General features: G+C 33.1%; 3 protein-coding genes across 5 annotated transcripts; 2 read left to right on the plus strand and 1 right to left on the minus strand.

Annotated features, from left to right (window-relative positions):
• On the plus strand, positions 1-1,488 carry LOC132058562 (putative F-box protein At2g02030). Its single transcript, XM_059451025.1, has one exon. The coding sequence runs from the start codon at positions 350-352 to the stop codon at positions 1,442-1,444; it is 1,095 nt and encodes a 364-aa protein (XP_059307008.1). The 5' UTR covers positions 1-349; the 3' UTR covers positions 1,445-1,488.
• A 3,909-nt stretch (positions 1,489-5,397) lies between these two features.
• On the minus strand, positions 5,398-10,331 carry LOC132057454 (protein ABSCISIC ACID-INSENSITIVE 5). Of its 3 annotated transcripts, none has more exons than XM_059450066.1 (6): positions 10,062-10,331; positions 7,490-8,081; positions 6,801-7,367; positions 6,480-6,589; positions 6,327-6,356; positions 5,398-5,945 (listed from the first exon to the last, which is right to left on the minus strand). In XM_059450066.1, the coding sequence occupies exons 2-6, from the start codon at positions 8,021-8,023 to the stop codon at positions 5,930-5,932; spliced, it is 1,257 nt and encodes a 418-aa protein (XP_059306049.1). In that variant the 5' UTR covers positions 8,024-8,081; positions 10,062-10,331; the 3' UTR covers positions 5,398-5,929. The 3 variants fall into 3 exon arrangements, with proteins under 3 accessions (XP_059306049.1, XP_059306047.1, XP_059306048.1); XM_059450064.1 differs by having other exon boundaries at positions 5,402-5,945; positions 6,518-6,589; positions 10,062-10,327; XM_059450065.1 differs by having other exon boundaries at positions 5,402-5,945; positions 6,518-6,589; positions 7,490-8,101; positions 10,062-10,327.
• Positions 10,332-17,872: 7,541 nt separating this feature from the next.
• Positions 17,873-19,145, plus strand: LOC132058563 (germin-like protein subfamily 3 member 2). The gene is made up of 2 exons (XM_059451026.1): positions 17,873-18,633; positions 18,866-19,145. The coding sequence occupies exons 1-2, from the start codon at positions 17,978-17,980 to the stop codon at positions 18,915-18,917; spliced, it is 708 nt and encodes a 235-aa protein (XP_059307009.1). The 5' UTR covers positions 17,873-17,977; the 3' UTR covers positions 18,918-19,145.
• The last annotated feature ends 1,009 nt before the right edge of the window (positions 19,146-20,154 follow it).

The following is a 20,154-nucleotide window of genomic DNA, read 5'->3' on the forward strand; positions in this document are numbered from 1 at the left end:
TCCGGGTAAATAGTTTGGGATCCTGAAAGTAAAGGGGCATTTTCAGGTAATTATTTTGCCTGCAGTGAGCATTTGTGTTTCTTTTTTTTTTTTTTTTTTTTAAATTAATTTTTTTTTATACTATGGGTATAATGGCTTAAATCCATTTATATGAAACCCCACCCTGGAGACCTATGGCTGATATTCATTTCACCACAAACATGTATGCGTGTAAGTGTGTACATTTGTGTATATATAGACACACATACATACCCCTTCAAATTAACTCTCCATATCTTCACAATATTCTTTTTCTTGTTCTTTTTCCTTTATTTTATAGAACGATTGAACTTTCTTGGAAGAAGCAAGAATGATGAAAAGAACACATTTTAGTGACTTACCAGAAGATTTAGTGATGGAGATTTTGTCAAGATTGCCCGTAAAATCTCTCCTACAACTCAAGTGTGTCTCCAAGAATTGGTATGTTTTAATTGAAAATCCAGTTTTCATTCAAAAACACCTTCACCATATCAACAACCCCACAAGTTATTTTGTTCATCATTATTTTCTTGATACAATGAAATCTGGTTTCACTTTGTTCAATGAACAAAACCAATTAGTTGCAAAATCCCACTTGTACCAAGATGTTTTAAACACATCTACACATTTATGGGAAGTTCTTGGTCCTTTAAATGGTTTATTTTTGCTTTACAATGATCAAGAAGAAGTTGCACTATGGAACCCTGCTACTAAAGAATTTAAGCCTCTCCCAATTTCACAACCCCTAAATTGCCCTTCATTTAGTTTGTCTTCATATAAATTTGGTTTCGGAATTGAACCCTCGAGTGGTGACTATAAAGTCGTCTGGATGAGAGATTACTGGGATGTATATTCTGAAGACTGGCATTTGCCTACGATTATTTCGGTCTATACACTAAGTACAAATTCTTGGAAAAATTTCGAAGAATTCAGCGTTTCTAGTCGTGACATGGTCAAGTCAAGTGGTAACACATACTTGAATGGATTTTATTACTGGAGAGCACGTCAAAATGATAAAATCTTTGCATTTGATATGAGCAATGACACAATTGTAGAGATTCAAACACCAAAGTCATTTACGTCAAAACAATGGGATTTATCATTGTTCAATGATTTCATTGCTATGTATATTTATGAGCCAATAAGTGTTGGCAGAGAAACATGTATTGACATATGGATCATGGAGAAAGAAGGCTATTGGGCAAAGAAAGCGAGAATTGGCCCTTTTCTAAATATCAAGAGGTCACTTGGATATGGAAATAATGGGGAAGTTTTTCTTGAAGTTGTAACATGGCAATTGGACATATTTGATCCTTGTCTAAAGAAAAATAGAGTTCTTGGCCACCAGAGAAATGGCTACTCTTTGCAAGCTTTTGCTTACAAAGAAAGCTTAGTCTCGTTAAAAAAGAACCCATTTGTAATTTAGTTTATTGTTGATGAATGATAAAGATGGCTATCATTTTCACTCTTGCTCCACCACATATTTATTTCTATATGTTTATTTATTTTTACCCCTTTATTTGTTCAAGAAAGCTCCTAGGTACTTATTTATTGAAAAAGTTTGAATGGCAATATAACATTATGTGACGAGGCATAAAAAATTTTGTAGTCCATTACAACTTTGTCCTAACTTTGTGTCAAATTTCGCAAGAGGTTTTTATTTCTATACGTAGAGATTTTAGAATAAAACATAAGAAATTCTTAGAGAATTATTTTCTTCTATCTAAATTATAAAGAGTTATATCAAACCATTTCCTCCTCTATGGTCAGACTGGCATTCACAATAGAAATTTATGATCAACAAAAGTTGTGATAAAATGATAAATACTCCTTCATTCTTTAACTAAAGGTCTAAAATTCGAATAGCTGCTGTTAAAAAGCGCTTACAGCGTGGAACTCGAATACCAAAATAAATAGAGATTTATATTGTTATACCCCATTTTAACCGGAGTCAAAATGGTTTACAACATTTCGGTAATTCCGGTTAATTAAAGTTAAAGAATTAACCTAATTATTTATGGTGAATTAGGACACCTAAAGTTCATTAAAGTTATTTTCTAAAGTTAACTCCGTTTTAAGGTCTACTAACTTAAGATTCTAGGTAAGGGTTCAATTAATCTAAAGGGAAGGTATTAAGCATCCTTTAAGATCCATTAATAATGGTTAACCGACCGGACTTAATTAATTAAAAAGGCTACGGTAATGTTCAAAGAGCGTCCCTTTTTAATTATGAAAAGAATACTAAGCACGAAAATAAGCCAAAGTATCATATTAACTTAAAGTATATTTCATGTTTAAAAGTAAAATAGCTGCTTGTTTTGGTACCTTAGTAGAAATCTGATTGTGGAGATTAAAAGCGGACACAAGATTGCGAGAGTAATACTTGGACCCAAGAAGTGAAAAATAAAGGACTTGACGTCAGAACTTAAAGAAAGAAACATTTTTAGAGTAAAGAAATATTTAATACTTGAGGAAAGTTTCATATTCTTGGCTCAATAACATAAAAATTTGATACGAATTTGCTGAGCCTAAAAAAACGCCATAAGCATTTTAACTCAAGGTTTTAAAGGATAAATCTAAAAAATACATAATGGGGTTAGTGAAAAGTGAGCCAAAACTCAAAATAGTTGATTGTTGGATTTTGAAAACTAATTCTAAACTCTAGTATATCTCGTTCCGGTTCAAATCAAGCCACTGTCAAATTCTTCTAAGCATTGAGTCACTTCTTGATTATATGAAAATGCAAAGCTCTATCATGAAAAAGACTTGTGAAATATTGGAAGAAACTTAGATGACTCCACTTAGATACTGAACACAAAACCCTCCAAATTAAAATTCTTTTTGAAATGCCCTGTTCTATACTATAAGAAGTATTCCTCGTTACTGTCTAAAGATGAAAACTCTAAATAATATTCCCGCTATTAATCTTATGGCCTGTACAATTTTTTTTTTTTTTTTTTAAAAAGTAAACACATAATTGAAGATAAGATGTTAATCATAGCACACAATAAATAAAACGAGCAGCACTAAATGAGATGCTCCATGGTCGTGTTTGACTCCAACAGAAGGACAAAAATCTCCTCTGTACTTTAATGTTTGAGAGGTGAGAAAGAATAGTGGATATGCAAACTCCATGCGGTAACGATGTCGTTCAGCCTCAAAGTGAAACTCTTCGGCTCCAGCGTTCATGTAAAATAAAAGAAAAGTAGGAGAGGAGTTAGTATAAGAAATTAACCATCCTTAACAATGTTAAAGGGAAGTAATAAGTAACCATGAAAAATCATAATAATCCACGAGAAACTGTTACATTTGGTTTAAAACCAAGATATTATAAGCATGGTTTATATACTAAACATCATGTACGTTGTTTTTAAAATAGTCTAGATTCTCATTATCGGTACCTTCTACACAAACTAGAATATTTCATGTACTTGGAAACAACAAGCGGGATTTGCAGAGATTAAAATTACGCCAAACACACTCCATAGATATGACTTTCAAGGAAAATGGAAAAAGAGAGTGAGCAGGGATCAATATTCCACTGTTACTATATCAAAACAAGTTCCATATTCCTTAATTGACCATGTGCTAATTACTACAATTTCTCTAAATAGTATATCTAATTCTAAATCATAGTAGTCAATTTGTCATGGTAAGAAATCAGTTCAAACAGATTGTGTCTAGACAAATTTATAAGGGTTATACAAATCAAGTTTTAACTCTAGCAGAATTTTAACAAGGGGCTAGGCTATTCCACCACATGACAGAGAGTGTGATAAACAACCAGAATGTGAAATGATCTCCTAAATCTTGGAGTCTAGAACACACAAGGCAAATATTTTGGAACAAATAGAACACTCCCGAGCATTTTGTCGAACGTCTATCACTCATATTTTGGATGATATGCAGCCATGAAATGTGACCTTAAACTTAAACCAAAGAACATGATTTTTAACACATCCAGGAATACAAAACACATAAGTCAGAGCTTCTTCATAAAACTTCGACAAACATGGTTCAAACATAGCGAGAAACAGGATTTTAACTTAACAAAAATAAAATGGTAGTCATGTTTCACTAGCATTTATTTCATATATTCCATTTATGACTACAGTCTCAAACAAGAGAAAGAAACGAATAAAGGGATTGGATTTACCTCTTGTTGGTGCAGTGAACGGGACGTCGGGGCCTCGAACCTACTCTCTCGTTATGAACAGATTCGAAACTAGAGTGGGATGAGTTTGAATACCTTTTTTCGTGGCTAAAGTTCACCAAAAAAAGAAAAGAAAGCTTTTGGAAGATGATGAGATTATCTCCTTAAGTGTTGGCTAAAATTTCTTAAAGCAATAATTTTGACAGTGAAACTATGGTAAATCTTGAGTGTCCCAAGATGATTTCGGCTGAGAGTTAGAGATTTATTTATACAAGAAAGATAGGGTTTATGCAATGGTATATTTTTTTAGGCGGGATTTCAAAGTTGAATTTGAATTAGACTGGATCTCTTGTGCTCAGACCTCTGCAAAAGCATTCTTGGATTCTTGTGATATACTAAGGTAGGTGATGGGATCGACAAAAAATGGTATTGATAAAGTCTGTCAATGACTGATGGAGTTCGGATCTAAATCGAAAATGGAATGGGGAGAAGAGGGGTGGATGCGGCTGCTGGCTTTGGAATTAGGTTTAGAGAAAATTGGATAAAAAATGTGTATGTGTATTGTTGGGCTGTAGCTGACTAACATTTTGTACTGCTCTTATGGTTTGGGCTGCTTCTTTGAGCTGATTAAAAAGGGAAATGAGGCTTATAATTAAGATGGACGTGATTTTGGCCAAATGGGTCAAACTTCATCAACTTTGCCAAATTGTCAATACAATGGCTAACTTTTGTTTAGAAAATCCATTCTTCTTATTATTTCTTTTGGCCTTCTAACTTAATAACTAGTACAATATATTATCACATGATGGCAATTAGTAATTAATATGTAGAAAATAAAGTACTAATAGTACGAACTTATCGTTAATGATTTAGCATATAAAGCATCGACTTGTAGCTAATTTAATAAGTACGAAAATAAAGTAATGACAATCAATTATTAAAAAGAGGTGTAAAATAATAAAAATGTAATTAAGTTAGTAATTCTAAAAGTGGTGACAATGATAATAAAAAGGGTAATTACTATAATAGTAGAGAATAGTAGCGAAAATAAGGTAATTATTAATTTAGAAGCTTAAAAAGTGAATAGGAAGAAAGGAAGGTCAAAATTGAATGTCAACATATATGTTCACATATTTCACCATAATTAAGTGAAAATAATCATCTTTGATTGTTTTGTCTCACTTGGCTCGAATGAAAATATATCTATAATTAGCGACGAAACCAAGATCCAAACTTTTAAGAGTTCGAGTTCAAAAGTGGTACTACCACTGCTGATTTGCTTTACTGAGTTCCAATTTATTAGTTCTCCTAAATAGTGACTTTCTTTAAACACATATGCAAGCTCGGAACAAAGTTATAAAGTTCGACCGAACCTATAACTCGTACACTGTATCCGTCTTCGTCTGTAACTCGAGAAGAAAAGATAAAACTCACTAATTCACTCAACACTACCCCTACTACATATATATTCGAAACCAAACGTTGCACTTCAAAAGACTCCAGCTTTTGCTAAAAAGCAAGTGCATGTTCGTCTGCTTAGCTTTTCGCCTACTCCGTTGCAGTACAATTATCCGGCTAAGAACATCAACGGAATTGCAACGAACCATTTCATCATCAGCTAGCAAAGAACATTTGCTCTTCTGCAAGAAGTGCACACTTCTGTGTTTTGATCATTTTGTCATCAAGGGCAGCTCAAACTCCTCCTCATCCCTCTTAATTTGTCGTTCGCCCTTTGCCCCTTCGTTTGCACTTTCATTTTCACTTCATCGAAGTACTGATGCCACAAAACAAGTCTTAGTTAAAGTCAATAATAAATTTAATAAGCAAAATTAACATCTTATTCAAGGACTAAACTCCCTATAATGTGGTGCTCATCGCCTAAACAATCACTTAACTATTGAATTTGGAAGTCCCTCCGTGTCACTCAAGTCGGAAAATGATATATCTGGCCACTTTTTAATGACGTTGCCACTAGATTTTAAGCCAAAAATAAGCACTTTAAGCTCAATCCAACTAAAAACCTTCCATCCCGCCCAATACCCCACCAAAAAAATCAGGTGACACGTAATTATATCACTTTCCGACCCAATACCCACCAATAGTTCAGTGACCGTTTAGACAATAAACTCTATAATGTATGACTAATTGTAATTACCTGTTGTTTCCTTTTCCTCTCAAGCTCCGCCTGCAGGAAAAAACGAAAACAAGAAAACAACATTATTAAGCTGATGATATGAAATGTTAGAATTATACATAACAATAATATAAAGTAATAATAATTCAGTCTGAATGGACAATAAAACCATACTCCAAAATTAAGGACATTTCTGATAATATATTTACTACCAGGGCCTGTTTTAGATGTGCATTTTCTTCTTTTAGTTGGTTCAGTTCTGCCTCAAGTTCTACCGTATAAGCCTGCACCAGAAAAAATTAATCATCAAATAGGCCAATTTATAATTAGGATAGTGAAGTTAAACTATATTGCTCGGACTCTCCAATAAATGTCGCCAGGTCCTGGACCCTCCAAAAGTAGTGCATTTTTCGAGGATCCAACACGGGTGCTGTCGACATATTTGGAGAGTCCAAACAACGTAGAAATGAAGGGGTATGGAATTAAATTACTGACCTGTTTTCGTGCTCTTGATCTTGCTGCTGATTCTCTGTTCTTGATCATCCTCCTTTGCCTTCTTTCAACAACTTTCTCTACCGGACCGTCTATTACGCGTTTTCGCCCGCCTCTTATGGACATCTCCAACCCGTATTGGCCCCCGCTATCGATTTGATTAACGCATAATCCATCCGATGACACAGGACTTAATGGCGTCGCCCCGGCTACCCCTTGCACTTGCCCGTACCCAACCCCGCTACCATTTCCCATTCTTCCACCGTATACGGGCGTCGGTTGTTGCGGGAATCCTCCGCCCCTTGTCATGCTTACCGGGTACACGGGCGCCTCGACCACCCCGGTTTGTGGAAGTGGAAGTGGCGGATAACCAGGAATACCAACACCGGGCGTGACTCCACCGAGGCTGATTACGGGCCGGGCCATAGTGGCCATAGCGGGATTGGTGCTGTTTTGATACATCATATATGATTGCTGCTGAGGTGGTGCAGGGGCGGCATTATTACCGTGTTCGCGTACGACCCCTGCTTTAACCAAGAAATCCTCGAGCGTCATTTCACCGAACGTAACCTGTCAACAACAACAACAACTACGCCTCAGTCCCAAACAAGTTGGAATCTTTCATTTCTTCCTTTGAGCTCATAATAATAATAATAATAATAATAATAATAATAATAATAATAGTTCCATACCTGTCGTTGAGTGGAATTGTGACTGGTGTTCTGTACGCTGTCCCTGTTACCGTTGTTCTGTTGCTGCTGCTCATGTTGGCTCTTATGAATTTCCGACCAAACTTCCTCTACAGTTTTACGACACAACGGGGCAGGAAGCGTAAGCGAGCCCTGTCTTGGCAAGCTTGGCTGCTTGACAATAGCTTTCTCCAGCGAAACATTGCTCTGTCCTAGTGCAAAATGTGGGGTGCTAGTGGCTTCCCTAGTACTCGCCACCTGGCTATGAGCGTGAGAATGTGCGGGCCCATGAGTGTGGGCGTGCGCTTGGTTTTCTTCAGCGGTCCAAATGCTGTTGAGGAATTCATCCATGTTCATGGACCCGAAATTCTTACCGCTCTCACAAAGGGTGTGTTGGAATTCATCGAGCGTGAGGGAGTAGATGGAGGATTGTCGACCGAGGGACGGGAACGGGTGGTTCTTGTGCTGGTTTTGGTCTGGCTGTAATGGTGATTGAACTTCACCTTGTGACACCATCTCTGATTCTGCTCCGCCCATTTTGTGACTTCTTTTCCTACTTAGGGTTAAATTCCTTTATGCCTTGATCAACTAGAACCTGAAATTTGTCGTGTCAAACTTTGAACAAAAGAAATGTTGATACTTGTAAATTGGAAAATTCAATATGAAGTTTACATGTCATGAACGAATATATCAAACTCACAATGATACAGAGTTTGAGGGAGAGGTAAATTTAGTCAAAAAATCTAGCATCTACCCTCTAATAATTTAAGAAAACTCAGCTTACAAAAATCCATTAAAAGTACAAATAATAAACTTTAAACCAAGTAAATCAGATGGGATGTGGTAAAATCACAAACTCGAACTCATAATGTTTAAATTCTGAGCCCGCTTATAATGTCTTGATGGAGAATAGAAATTTTACAATAATTTATTCCCCCTTGCCTTTACAAATCGAAGGTTTTGAACTTCACTGTTTAGGCCCCTACTCCAACTCCCTAAATAATTGTACAAATGTAAGAATCTAGCTAGGAGGCCCCCTATGGTTCAAAGGTTAAAGTGTCAATAAAGCAAAGTCAAACTTTTATGGCCAGCAGCAAATAAAACACACACACATATATTAAGACAGACAGCCTGATATATCGGTTGATGGAAGCACGATAACAGTATTATGGTTTTAACTTACTATACACTTACAGTATAATAATTTTTATATTATTAGGTCATTCCAAAAACAAATAAAACCAACAGCCTCCAAATCACAAAAGGTCAAATTGTACCAATAATGTGAAAAATCAAGATCTTCACTATACTGAAGATAAAGACGGTACAAACAATTTATGCATATTGATAGTGCAAAGACTTTACACAACGAATGCAATTTAACCTATCATTGCACATCACTTATATTTATTCAAAGGCTATCAATCATTGTTTTTATTAAATAGAATTACCTATAATTAAACCTATTACTTTTTAAGAGATCTGATTATGCAAATATTTTTTTAACTATTAGTGCATAAAACTTAAAATATTTTATACAAAATTTGGCTAGAAATGTCAATCAAGATTGTGAAGGAAAAGGGATGCCTATTACCCTCAAAAGCAACAAATGAACTTTGTGGGTCTAATCAAAGTGCACTACTAAAACAGGAACATATTCTTTGGTATGCGTCGGCAATACTTTGGGAAGTTACCACTTTTGTTTAATGGTTTTTTATTGGGCAGATCTAAAATACAGTTTTTTTTTTCCTTCAATTGTTTAGTCCTACTAATAAAGAAATACTACTAAAAGTAGATTGTTAGCATTACGATGAAAGTGATAGTGGCATGAACTAGTTCGCAATCTTGCAATTCAAGTGAAATCCTAGCTATAATTATCTTGATCTTTCCCAAAAAAAAAAAAAAAAAAATCCTGCTAAATATAAAAATGCCCTTAAAATAGCTAATCCCTAAATAACAGTCCCATATTACCATAGTATAAAAATCCATGCATTATTTGTTATTCCCATAAGGCAGAGCTATAAGGGTGGAAAGGATCTTGCCCAAATCCGTTCTTCGGAAAATCATACATATACTAGGTCAACAACAACAACATATCCAGTGTAACATACACGTATGTACAAGGTCAATTTATATACATAGAGTAGATGTTAAATCTATTGGTAAAAATTATACCTCCTCTACTATTCGTAGTCAGGGGCAGAGCTAGAGGGCAGGGTTCATCCGAAACCTTTGCCAAAAAATCATAATATATATAATAGGTCAAATTTTTTATGTACCCGAGAGATTGTTGAATATATTTAGTGACAATTCTAGCTCCGCCAATCCTCATATTGCATCTAATCATTAATCAAACGACCCCTTAATGAAGAGCACATAATTCTCAATCCCCTCACCCCACACACACCAAAAAATATAAAAATGCACACACAGTACGAAACATAGTGTTGAGAGTTTCATTTTATCAAATCTTAGGCTCAACAGCTTATTAGCTAATGAAAAATAATAAACAAAAACAACTGCAAAGCTCAATAAAATCAAGAAAATGATAAATCAAGTAAATAGAGCTAGTTACCTTTTCTTGATTGTTTTTCAGCTTCACCAAGCTTTCAGTCTCTTAAAGAAGATATCATCATAACAGAAACAATAAAAGAGCAGCCATTTTTGTACTATAGAAAGACAAGATCATTTATGTATAAGAAGAAGAACAAAAGAACACAGCCAAGAAGATACTATGTACGTAGTCTCCATTTTGGTCACATTTATTCAAAAGACAAGGTTTTTTTTTGTGTCTGAATTTGCACAGGGTTAGGGGTGTTAAGTGGGGTCCATTTTTTAGAATACGTAAGCAAAAGGGTGAAAATATATACATAGAAATAATTGAAAGTCTAAAAAAAACCAATACTAAAGATAGGAAACTTGTGGGGATATGCATGGAGAGATCGACACGTATTTGACAGGTGTTTGTTCGCAATCGCTGTTTAGGTTCTTCTTTCTCCCTACTTCTACACGTATCCCTTTTTGTTTTTGTTCTCTTTTGTTTTTGTTTATCGAAGGGTTAAAGTCTACAAATAATTGTGGACCTTCTTCTATAGTACTACTACAGTACTACTACTGAAAGTACTTTTGCATGTTTGCATTGTCTCACTTATTATAGGGAGGGTCCTTATCCTAAATATAGCCCAAGGAACTAGTCCACTTAGTGGGTTACATGAATTTTTACTTTACTGTAAGGCATCGTTTTGGTAGGTGGTTTGAAAGTGAGTTATCCGGCTATTAAATCTTACATAAGTGATATCATATCTGGTAGCAATTAAAAAATAAGTAATTTATATATAAAATAAGTATGGTGTTTGATTTGTAATTTAGAAATCCCCATAATATATATATATATATATATATATATATATATATATATATATATATATATATATATATATATATATATAAAAGTTATTTATTATTATTTTATCCGAATAAAAGATGAAATAACTAAAACATAAATAACGTATATTGCTAATACTTTTATAACTCTAACCAGCTATCAAAAGACCCAATCGCTCAATCGATTCCTTATCTTATACTAAGTACGTTCATTTTAGCTTAATTATGCATGGAATTTAAGGAAGAAAGAACTTCTTTCAAATCCTATAATAAATTAATGGTTGATACAGTAATTCAGATCTCTCTATAATGGCATCTGCATATAACAACACCTCTCTATAACAACCAGTGGCGGACCTAGGATTTTTACCAAGTGGGTTCAATATATAAGAAATATATAAATAACACTGTATATACATATATATTTTTTAAAAACAAATTAAATATACATGTATATACAGTGTTATTTTTTAACGAAGTGGGTTCATATGAACTCACTTGAAACCACAAGGACCGCCCCTCATAACAACCAACTTTTTTCGAAACCGATTTTTTATGTTATATTTTACTTCTCTATAACAACATTTCACCTATAACAACAACATCCAACTTTATAACAGTACGCTCTTTGTAAAATTTACCCCCATATAATAGCTATCTTCTTTTTTTGGTAATATAATAATTAATCATCTTTAAAAAAAATAGAATATCCATGATTACCAATAATAAGTGTAGAGATTTTGATAAAATATTTGATCATTTAAACACTATTACAACAAAAAAAATATTATATGAATATATATATTGTCATCATTAAATGATTTTCCTTCGTTATACAAAGTGTGATTAAGCTTAGAATTTGACAATTAAAACTAAAAATTAGATTTTATGCATCTTTTTTGCCTATGACAGCAAAATATTATTTAAATATCAATGCTGTTATAGGTGTATAACAGTTATTCTCTATAACAGCTGAAAAATTTCGGACCCAACGATGCTATTAAAGAGAGGCTTGACTGTATATTAAAATATCTTTGAATCATGCGAACTAAAACATAGGCCTGTGCACAAATCGGTTCAATCCGAATTTTCGAACCGATTCGAAACAATTCAGATAATTCAATTTGGATAATACGATTAGATTTCGATTTACAAATGCAATTGTAAAATATTACGGTTTAACAGTTCGGATATGGTTGGCTTCAATTATCAACTGAACAGACCCGAACAAACCGAATTTATATGCCACTAGTGACTAATATGACTAATACTCTAATAGTCTAACTATATATATATATGCTTAATACTTTATAGTGAAGTAATATTTATTTACTTCAGAAGGGGTGCAAATGAATTTTCTGCATGCACCCCTTGCAGTGGATATTCATAGCCTTCTTGTTGGCCTCAAGCTGACTTCCCTTTTGATCTTTCATCTTTTCAGCGTTCTTCTCACGAGCCATCTTTGCCTTTTTGTACATTGCCTCCACCCATGGCTTTGTTTGTTCTTTGATCTTAGCCTGTACAAATTAGAGTTTCTTTTATTTTTTTGAGGATGCAAACTGAGTTAATTATTATGCTTGTCTGCTTGCAAGTTGCAAGATGTTGGATTATTAATTTGGTATATGTAATGTGGTGTTGGCAGATTTATATGCTTGCACAAGTTGTCAAGCTCTTGTTTTGCTATTTATATGCTATTATGCTTGCAAGTTTATTGTTTTTTCTTGGTTAATGTCTTAGTTATAAGGCTGCAAATTTAGGATCTCATTATTTTTTGTTATGTTTACTCTAAAACTGAAATGAAATAGTTACTTGTTTAAATTTCGAATAAACCACACAAATCGATTTGTGTAACCGAACCGAAATAATAAAAAACGAATCGAATTGAACCTAGAATGGATCGAGTTTGGTTGAGAATTTTACAGTGTCGAAATTCGAAATTTCAACTCGGTGATGGCAAAAACCGAACCGATTCGTGCACATGCCTACTTAAACATATCAGGTACGATATTAGAATTAAAGAATTAGTAAACACAAAAAATAACAGCAAGGGCTTAGTAAAAATTATACTCTTACATAAAAGAAGTAATGTTTATATTTCTTTTTAATGCACATGTGTGTCCCAGTGTCTCTACATCATCCTATGTTATTTTTTTGGGTTAATCTACATCTTCCTATCAAAGATGCAGCGTCTAGTATTAACTTCAAATATACTTTGTTTGTTATTAAAAGGAAAAAAGAAAAAAAGTAGCATGGTTTAGTCGTGAACAGTCAATCTCAAGATCATTCATGCACTTTGGCACGTCTTTGGATTACTTATATTCCGAGGCAGATCTAGTGAAGAAGCAACAGATTTATCCGAACTTAATAGTTTGGAAAAAGATTTTATGCATTTGTTAAAAAAATATTAATTAAATACATATAATATATCTTGAACACAATAAATGAGAAGATATGTAGTAAAATTTGAAATCTGAACTTATAAAGGTCAAACCCTAAATCTGTCTCTTTTTATATATAGTGGTCAATTTGATTTCTATAATGAAACACAACATATCAGTTTAGAACAGATGGAGTAGTACATGACGAACATAGTATACAAAGAGACTATTCTAGAGAATTTTTCTACGAAAAATTAATTTAAATAGTTGTCTATCCAACAGCTTAAATTAAAAATAGCTGATAAATAAATATAAAATTCATATATAATATGTGTATAATGGTGCAAAATCAATGTATACTCTATGATACATACTAAGAAAAATAAATAGTAAGGATAAGTAGTGAAAATCTTGCATATGTCATCAAGCATTATTCAATGGAGTAACTTCTGTGGCACCCAAATTTGCATGTTGGTACTCATGATATCTGGTACAACTTATTGGCCCTTTCTTCCATGATATATCAAGTCCTTTATGTGAGAATGGATGGATCAAACGGGTCCACGAATTGATTGAATAATTCAGCATGAATATTTGGTTAGTTAGCTGCTTGGCTATTTGTATAAAGATTCCTTTTCCTATGGTGACAATACCAAAAACAGAAGTGACTGGTTACTATTACTACTTAAAATATAAGAGTCTAGAAGCACACACACCTGTTTGTTGACATTTGTGCTTCTAGCAGGGGTAGTTTAGGCTTTTCGTACATTCTTTGTTCTTGCTAATGAGGGCAGCTTCGGAAATTCAGGATTTATGTGCTTTGAATCTGTTGTACCTCATGATGTCATGTTTGTACTATTTCCTGTTTTGACAGCTTTCTATGAAATGTGGGCCCCACTTAATTACTCGTTGTTCCTACTGGCTTTTGGAGTACTCCCTGGCCATGTGGGCTCCATCTGTATCTTACATTTGACCGTTTTTTACTACTCTCTCTGTTTCAATTTATGTGAATCCATTTGACTGGACACGCCATTTAAGAAAAAGTGAAGAGTTTTAAAATTTATGGTTCAAAATAAGTCTTGAATATTTGTGTGGCTGTAAATCATCTCATAAAGTAATTTTTTTTCCAAATTAGGAAAGAGGTCATTTATTTTAGCACAGACTAAAAATGAAATAGGTTCACATAAATTGAAACAAAGGAAGCAGTATTTTTCAGTGGTAAGATGTGTGCAAACCAAATTATCAAATTTGTAGCCACTTCTTTTTTTGGGTTCAAATTTATACACACTTATATTGTAACTTTAGAGCAATTAATAGACTCTTTTTTTCTTTGATGTGTGATCCAATTAGTAAAGTAAAAAAGGACACTTGTGTGTTATTTCAGTAAACTAATCTCATATTTAATCAACTGTTTGGGTTTAATTTCACTAGTGTCCGTTCGGCCCAAAATAATGCCAAAATAATTTTGGTAGCTGCCCAATGACACGCTTAAAAAAAAAAAAAAAGGAAGACTTAGTCGCCAAAGAAGTTCTAAACACACACACACACATATATATATATATATATATATATATATATATATATATATATATATATGTTGGAATTATATATACACTTTATATACAAAAATTATACATTTTATATATATATATCGGAATTAATCATACATTTATTATAAATAGATTATACGTTAATTATACACATATTATACAATAATGATATGATATTTATTTTTAACATATACAATACTGATACATATTATATACCACAATGATACGATTTCTATGATACATTTTTTATACATATGACACACTTTCTATACAAGACTAATATAGTTGATATACACATGCTGAAATTATATATATGCTTTCTATACAAAAATGATACAATTTTCTATTCAATAATACACATTATATACACAAATGATACATATTATATACAAAAATGATACATACCTTAGTGATTCATATTTTAAACGGTTTATACATTACTGAGATAGGTACTAATACATATTTTAATACACAAACGATACATATTATATACAAAAATCGCCTCGAGTTTTTTGGGATATTTAACTTTAATGATGACTAAATATACACATATTATACAAGTTTTAGGATATTTAACCTTTAATGACGATTTTGGCTTTTAATTGCCACTTTGTGTCCTTTCCCTTTATATTAAAGTACGATTTTAAATCGAGCAAAACACCAAACACGAAATCGAGTCAAACCGAGAAAAAAACCTTTAGTGGCGACTTTTGTTAAAATAATAACACTATAATTAGAGTTAAAAAGTCAAACCGAACCAAACCAATCCGACATTACATGTATTCGACTTTGTAATGTAATTTATAAATATTTCTTAAATTTTTTCGTAGTTTTTTTTTATTTTAAAGCTTGAACTTAGAATTTTGAATGTCAATAAGTTTTATGTCTATTGTTAGAACCCAGCAAAAGAAATTCAATCTTAAGAATGACAATAATGTTGGATATCGACTTTTTTGGTTTAAGGAAAATACATTGCTTAAATTTTTTTTTTGTCATTTTGGCTTAGTATTTTTAGATTATGGTCATGGAATTAGCAATATCTATTTTAACCGATTTTATGGGCTTTAATTTTGAGTTTGGAAATATAGTTGTATCTTACTGGGACTAAAGAAATATTTAAAGTAAAAGCGTATATGTTTTGTATCAAGACTATTCCGAAAAAAAAAAATCCGAAAAAACCGAATAACCCGAGGTTGAAAAACCCGAATTTTATCGATTTGGTTTGGTGTATAAATTTTAAACCCGACGGCCAGTTTGGTTTGTGTTTAAAAATCCCAATTTATATTTAAGGCCAATGGAATGTAAGTAAGAAGAGGTGGGGAGCCTCTTATGATTGAGCAATTAAGTGTTTGGATATTTGAGTTTTGGAAGGATGTTTTGAGATTTATAATAAGGGTAAAAATCATTAAAACCTCAATTTTGCTTAAAAATCAAACTTTTTCTCCAAGCCGAAGTTCTTTTGCAGGATTTATAATTGCAAAAATATTCTTTTAGAAAGAAAAACAAAAAAGAAGTTTACCAACGCTTTACGTTTACACTTTAAACACCACTGTACAAATCAAATTAAAGTAACAAAAACTAAAAGCAGCAATTATCTTTACGCCATTTCACACTGGTCCCTTTGAGTAACAAAGCATTATTTTGGATTTAACAATTTTTGGACCCGTCGAAAAAATTTCACCATTCATCTATCAACATGTTTTTAATTTTTTTTTTTTTTAAAAAGCAGGGACATACACAGAATTTTACATAAAATGATGTAGAGTTATTATCACAGTTCTTATAAGCAAGAGCGGACCCCAAGCGGTGTCACGGGGACACCGCTTTGTCAAAATTTACACTAGATATGCATATACACATATACAGATAGAAAGTTAGATTGATAAGCAAAACAAAAATATTAAACATAACTATGAAAAAGACATTATTCTAATTATAGTGATTTATTCATTTGTTCACTTTTTCAAATATTGTGCGGCATTACGTATAAGTTTTTGAAATTGTATACAGTGGTCTTGAAGTTTTACTTTATATATACTAAATATATATTTGTTTAATATCATTTATAAGCAATATATTATGTACATAACATTTTAATAGAAAAATAGTAGTTGCACAAGTTTATCTGTTGTTATCGTGCTTGGCATACTTCGCCACGTTGAGAAAGTTATACATCTTGCTTATAAAATTATGAGATTTAGGGTCATATAGCAACAAAAAGAAAGTGTCTCAAGATCTTAACAAAAAAATGAAATACAAAAATACAAAGTATTGCGTACAGTAATAATTGTTTCTTGATTTAATACTAATTCAAGTTCGTATGATTTTATTAAAACTACTAGTTCAATAAAGCATATGTTGTTATTTTATGGATTTAATTTAGGAAAAGAAAATGAAAAGACTATGATTTTTATTAAAATATACTAATATTTTAGAAGAATAGGACTAATTTCTGTAATCATAAATTTCAACAACATATGCGCCGTTTACCTAATAAAGTCAGAAAAACTAATCATTAGAAATAATTATTTTTGTGTCTGTTTAGTGACTATCACCATAACTAATGTTTCCAAGTGTCTCATGGATTTGCCTAAAAGTTTAGAAAGTACTCATGAATTTCCCACTATTTGGTTTTCAAAATTGCATCATACATATGAGTTGTACCCAACCACAATAGAAGGAATAATAATGAAAATAAAAGCGCAACAATCTTTTTCGGTATAATCTATCTATTATTCAGAATTGGAGTTTCAATTTTAACTACGCGGACTGAAAAGTGATTATTCGTGATCTTTTTTCCTTCGTTAAGGGTGGAGAGATCTCATTCATCCCATCATACTCTCCTTATTAAAGCACAAATCAACGTCACATAATTTCTACCAATAAGGGTTGTGGTGGGATAAATATGATCTCTCCACCCTTAATCATAGGTCTCAGGTTCTACTCTAGGTATGAAAAAAATCCTGTTAGGAAGCGTTTCCGGTTTAAATAGGCCTTACACAGCGCGAATCCAAATTAATTGAGGCTCCAATACGAGACCGGACGTTAAATGAAAAAAAAAAATGTCACATAGTTTCTCACTGCCTGCCAAAAGAAGGGACATTTGAAGTAATTTCATCAAATGTTACCTCTATAAGAACCACATTTCCAAAAAACAATTCAAGTAAAACTCAAGAAAAATGTATCCAAAACTTCTTGTTTTGGTACTCACTATCTTCTACTCTTCTTTCTTCCTAGCATTGGCCTCTGACCCTGACCCTATGCAAGATTTTTGCATACCTAACACTAGACCATCAAGGTACAATATTTTTTCACCATGCAAAAATTCCAAATTAGTAACACCTGATGATTTCATATTTCCCGGCGTAAAATCGCCGGGAAATTTCACTGACACGGGCCTCGCGGCCGTGTCAGTGAACCCCTCGATATTTCCAGGACTCAACACCTTAGGCATGTCGTTCGTACATGCTGACTTGAACATAGGTGGCATAAATCCCCCTCATTTTCACCCTAGAGCAACTGAAATTGCCTACATTGTACGTGGGAAAGTTTATTCAGGTTTTGTTGACTCGAATAATCGGGTTTTTTCTAAGGTGATTGAACAAGGGGAGGTCATGGTTTTTCCTAAGGGACTAGTACATTTTATGATGAACGTTGGGGAGACACCAGCGACGATTTTCGGGTGTTTCAACAGCCAAAATCCAGGCAATATGAAAATTCCAGCAGTTATTTTTGGTTCTGGAATAAATGATAAACTTTTGGAGAAGGCTTTTGGATTGAGCCTTAAGCAAATTGTTGTAATGAGAAGGAAGTTTTTCCCCAAAAAACTGAAAAGGTAAAATGTCATGGGGTTCATAATTAATAATTACTCATGTCTCTCTATTAGTGGAGATGAATGATATAAGATCTTTTAGTTATTTTTTGTAATTTGTATTCAATTACCCTTCTTCTGCTTATGAATTATTTTTGTTTGTTAAATTTTTCCTTCAAAAGAGCTGTAGTTCATGATTTATGACACATTGTTTTGTAATTTGAATCTATTTTCTTCACCACCGAGTGTTCCGCAGGATAGATAGGATCCCTTCACTTTCAATTAGGGGTCTCGAGTTTGAGTCCTGAAAATAAAAAAATTCTGGTATGAAGCGGCTTCAGCACTATTTACAAAATTGACTGAAGAAAAACACTACTCTTCCGGTATTTCCTGGACCCTTGACAACAATCCATCCTTTCTCTCATTTCCCATTGTATGTGTGTCACTATCTGCTCTTTATGTACACTTTGATTCCTAAATATTTTCCCATTCGTAGCCTCCCAAGTGTGGTATACTATAATGGACTTTCTTCACTATTCGTAGCCGCCCATTGTATGTGTGTCACTATCTGCTCTTTATGTACACTTTGATTCCTAAATATTTTCCCATTCGGAGCCTCCCAAGTGTGGTATACTATAATGGACTTTACGAGGTGTGAATCCGAACTCAAAGGCGGAACAAGGATTTGAAGTTTATGGGTACTGAACTAGCCACCAACCCTTAGCTCGTTTTAGTTATTAGGTTCGCAAATAAATATTTATACATACTTGATGTTTTTTAAGACAAATACATGGCCTAAACAAAAATTGCTGAATTCATCCAAACACGTACTTAATACTATAGTTCTGCCTCTGTCCGAATTAGCTAGGGCCAAAAACGAATACCGGACACAGTGTGAATAAAGAAAAAAAGAACCATTTTTCTATGTTTCTCTTTTCTTGAGGCTTAGATGTTTTGGTAAATTCTTTGTGGCGGAAAATATGTGCAAGTCATTTCATTTCCTCTAATCAATACTGTGCTTATTTCTTCAATATCCCAATAACAACAAAAGGATAAAGTCCAAGACTCTAAAATGTTTTTCAGGTTAATTGTCGTAGTCATAATTTATTTGTCTAAACTATTCTTTGTTTCTCCGTTAACTATCTTATTAGATTAACTCTCCACTAATTGAGTAATAAGGGTTAATTTGAAAGGAAAAATGCCTCTAGTTCTTTTAAGACAGTCAAATATTTTGAAACGAATTAAATAGTCAAAACGACTAATATTTGGAATCAAATGAAGTACTTTAAACTCATCCTTGAATATGGAGGGATTATATTGCTTTCCTTTGAAGGTGGTGCTTAAGCTAACTTGCACAACATTTGATTATTACATCAAGTACCTGCTGTCTCTCACACCAATATAAATGCGGGATAACTCTCCCAATCAAAACTTGGACAAATGGGAAAATCACCTAACAATTTTTTGTCCATACTGGGATTTGAACCGAAATCATAATCCCCTTATTGCACTACCATTGCCTCAAGTTACATGCATTGAGATATA

This window comes from Lycium ferocissimum, chromosome 5 (genome assembly GCF_029784015.1).
Source record: "Lycium ferocissimum isolate CSIRO_LF1 chromosome 5, AGI_CSIRO_Lferr_CH_V1, whole genome shotgun sequence".
NCBI lineage: Eukaryota > Viridiplantae > Streptophyta > Magnoliopsida > Solanales > Solanaceae > Lycium > Lycium ferocissimum.

Bases quoted from the DNA above. Each gene is read 5' to 3' on its own strand.
- LOC132058562 (XM_059451025.1), top strand. From the start codon at position 350: ATGATGAAAAGAACACATTTTAGTGACTTACCAGAAGATTTAGTGATG.
- LOC132057454 (XM_059450064.1), bottom strand. From the start codon at position 8,023: ATGGGCGGAGCAGAATCAGAGATGGTGTCACAAGGTGAAGTTCAATCA. The intron at 7,368-7,489 runs GTATGGAACTAT...TGTTGTTGACAG, and splicing joins ACAATTCCACTCAACGACAG to GTTACGTTCGGTGAAATGAC. The intron at 6,590-6,800 runs GTCAGTAATTTA...TTTCTGGTGCAG, and splicing joins GATCAAGAGCACGAAAACAG to GCTTATACGGTAGAACTTGA.
- LOC132058563 (XM_059451026.1), top strand. From the start codon at position 17,978: ATGTATCCAAAACTTCTTGTTTTGGTACTCACTATCTTCTACTCTTCT. The intron at 18,634-18,865 runs GTAAAATGTCAT...AGTGTTCCGCAG, and splicing joins TTCCCCAAAAAACTGAAAAG to GATAGATAGGATCCCTTCAC.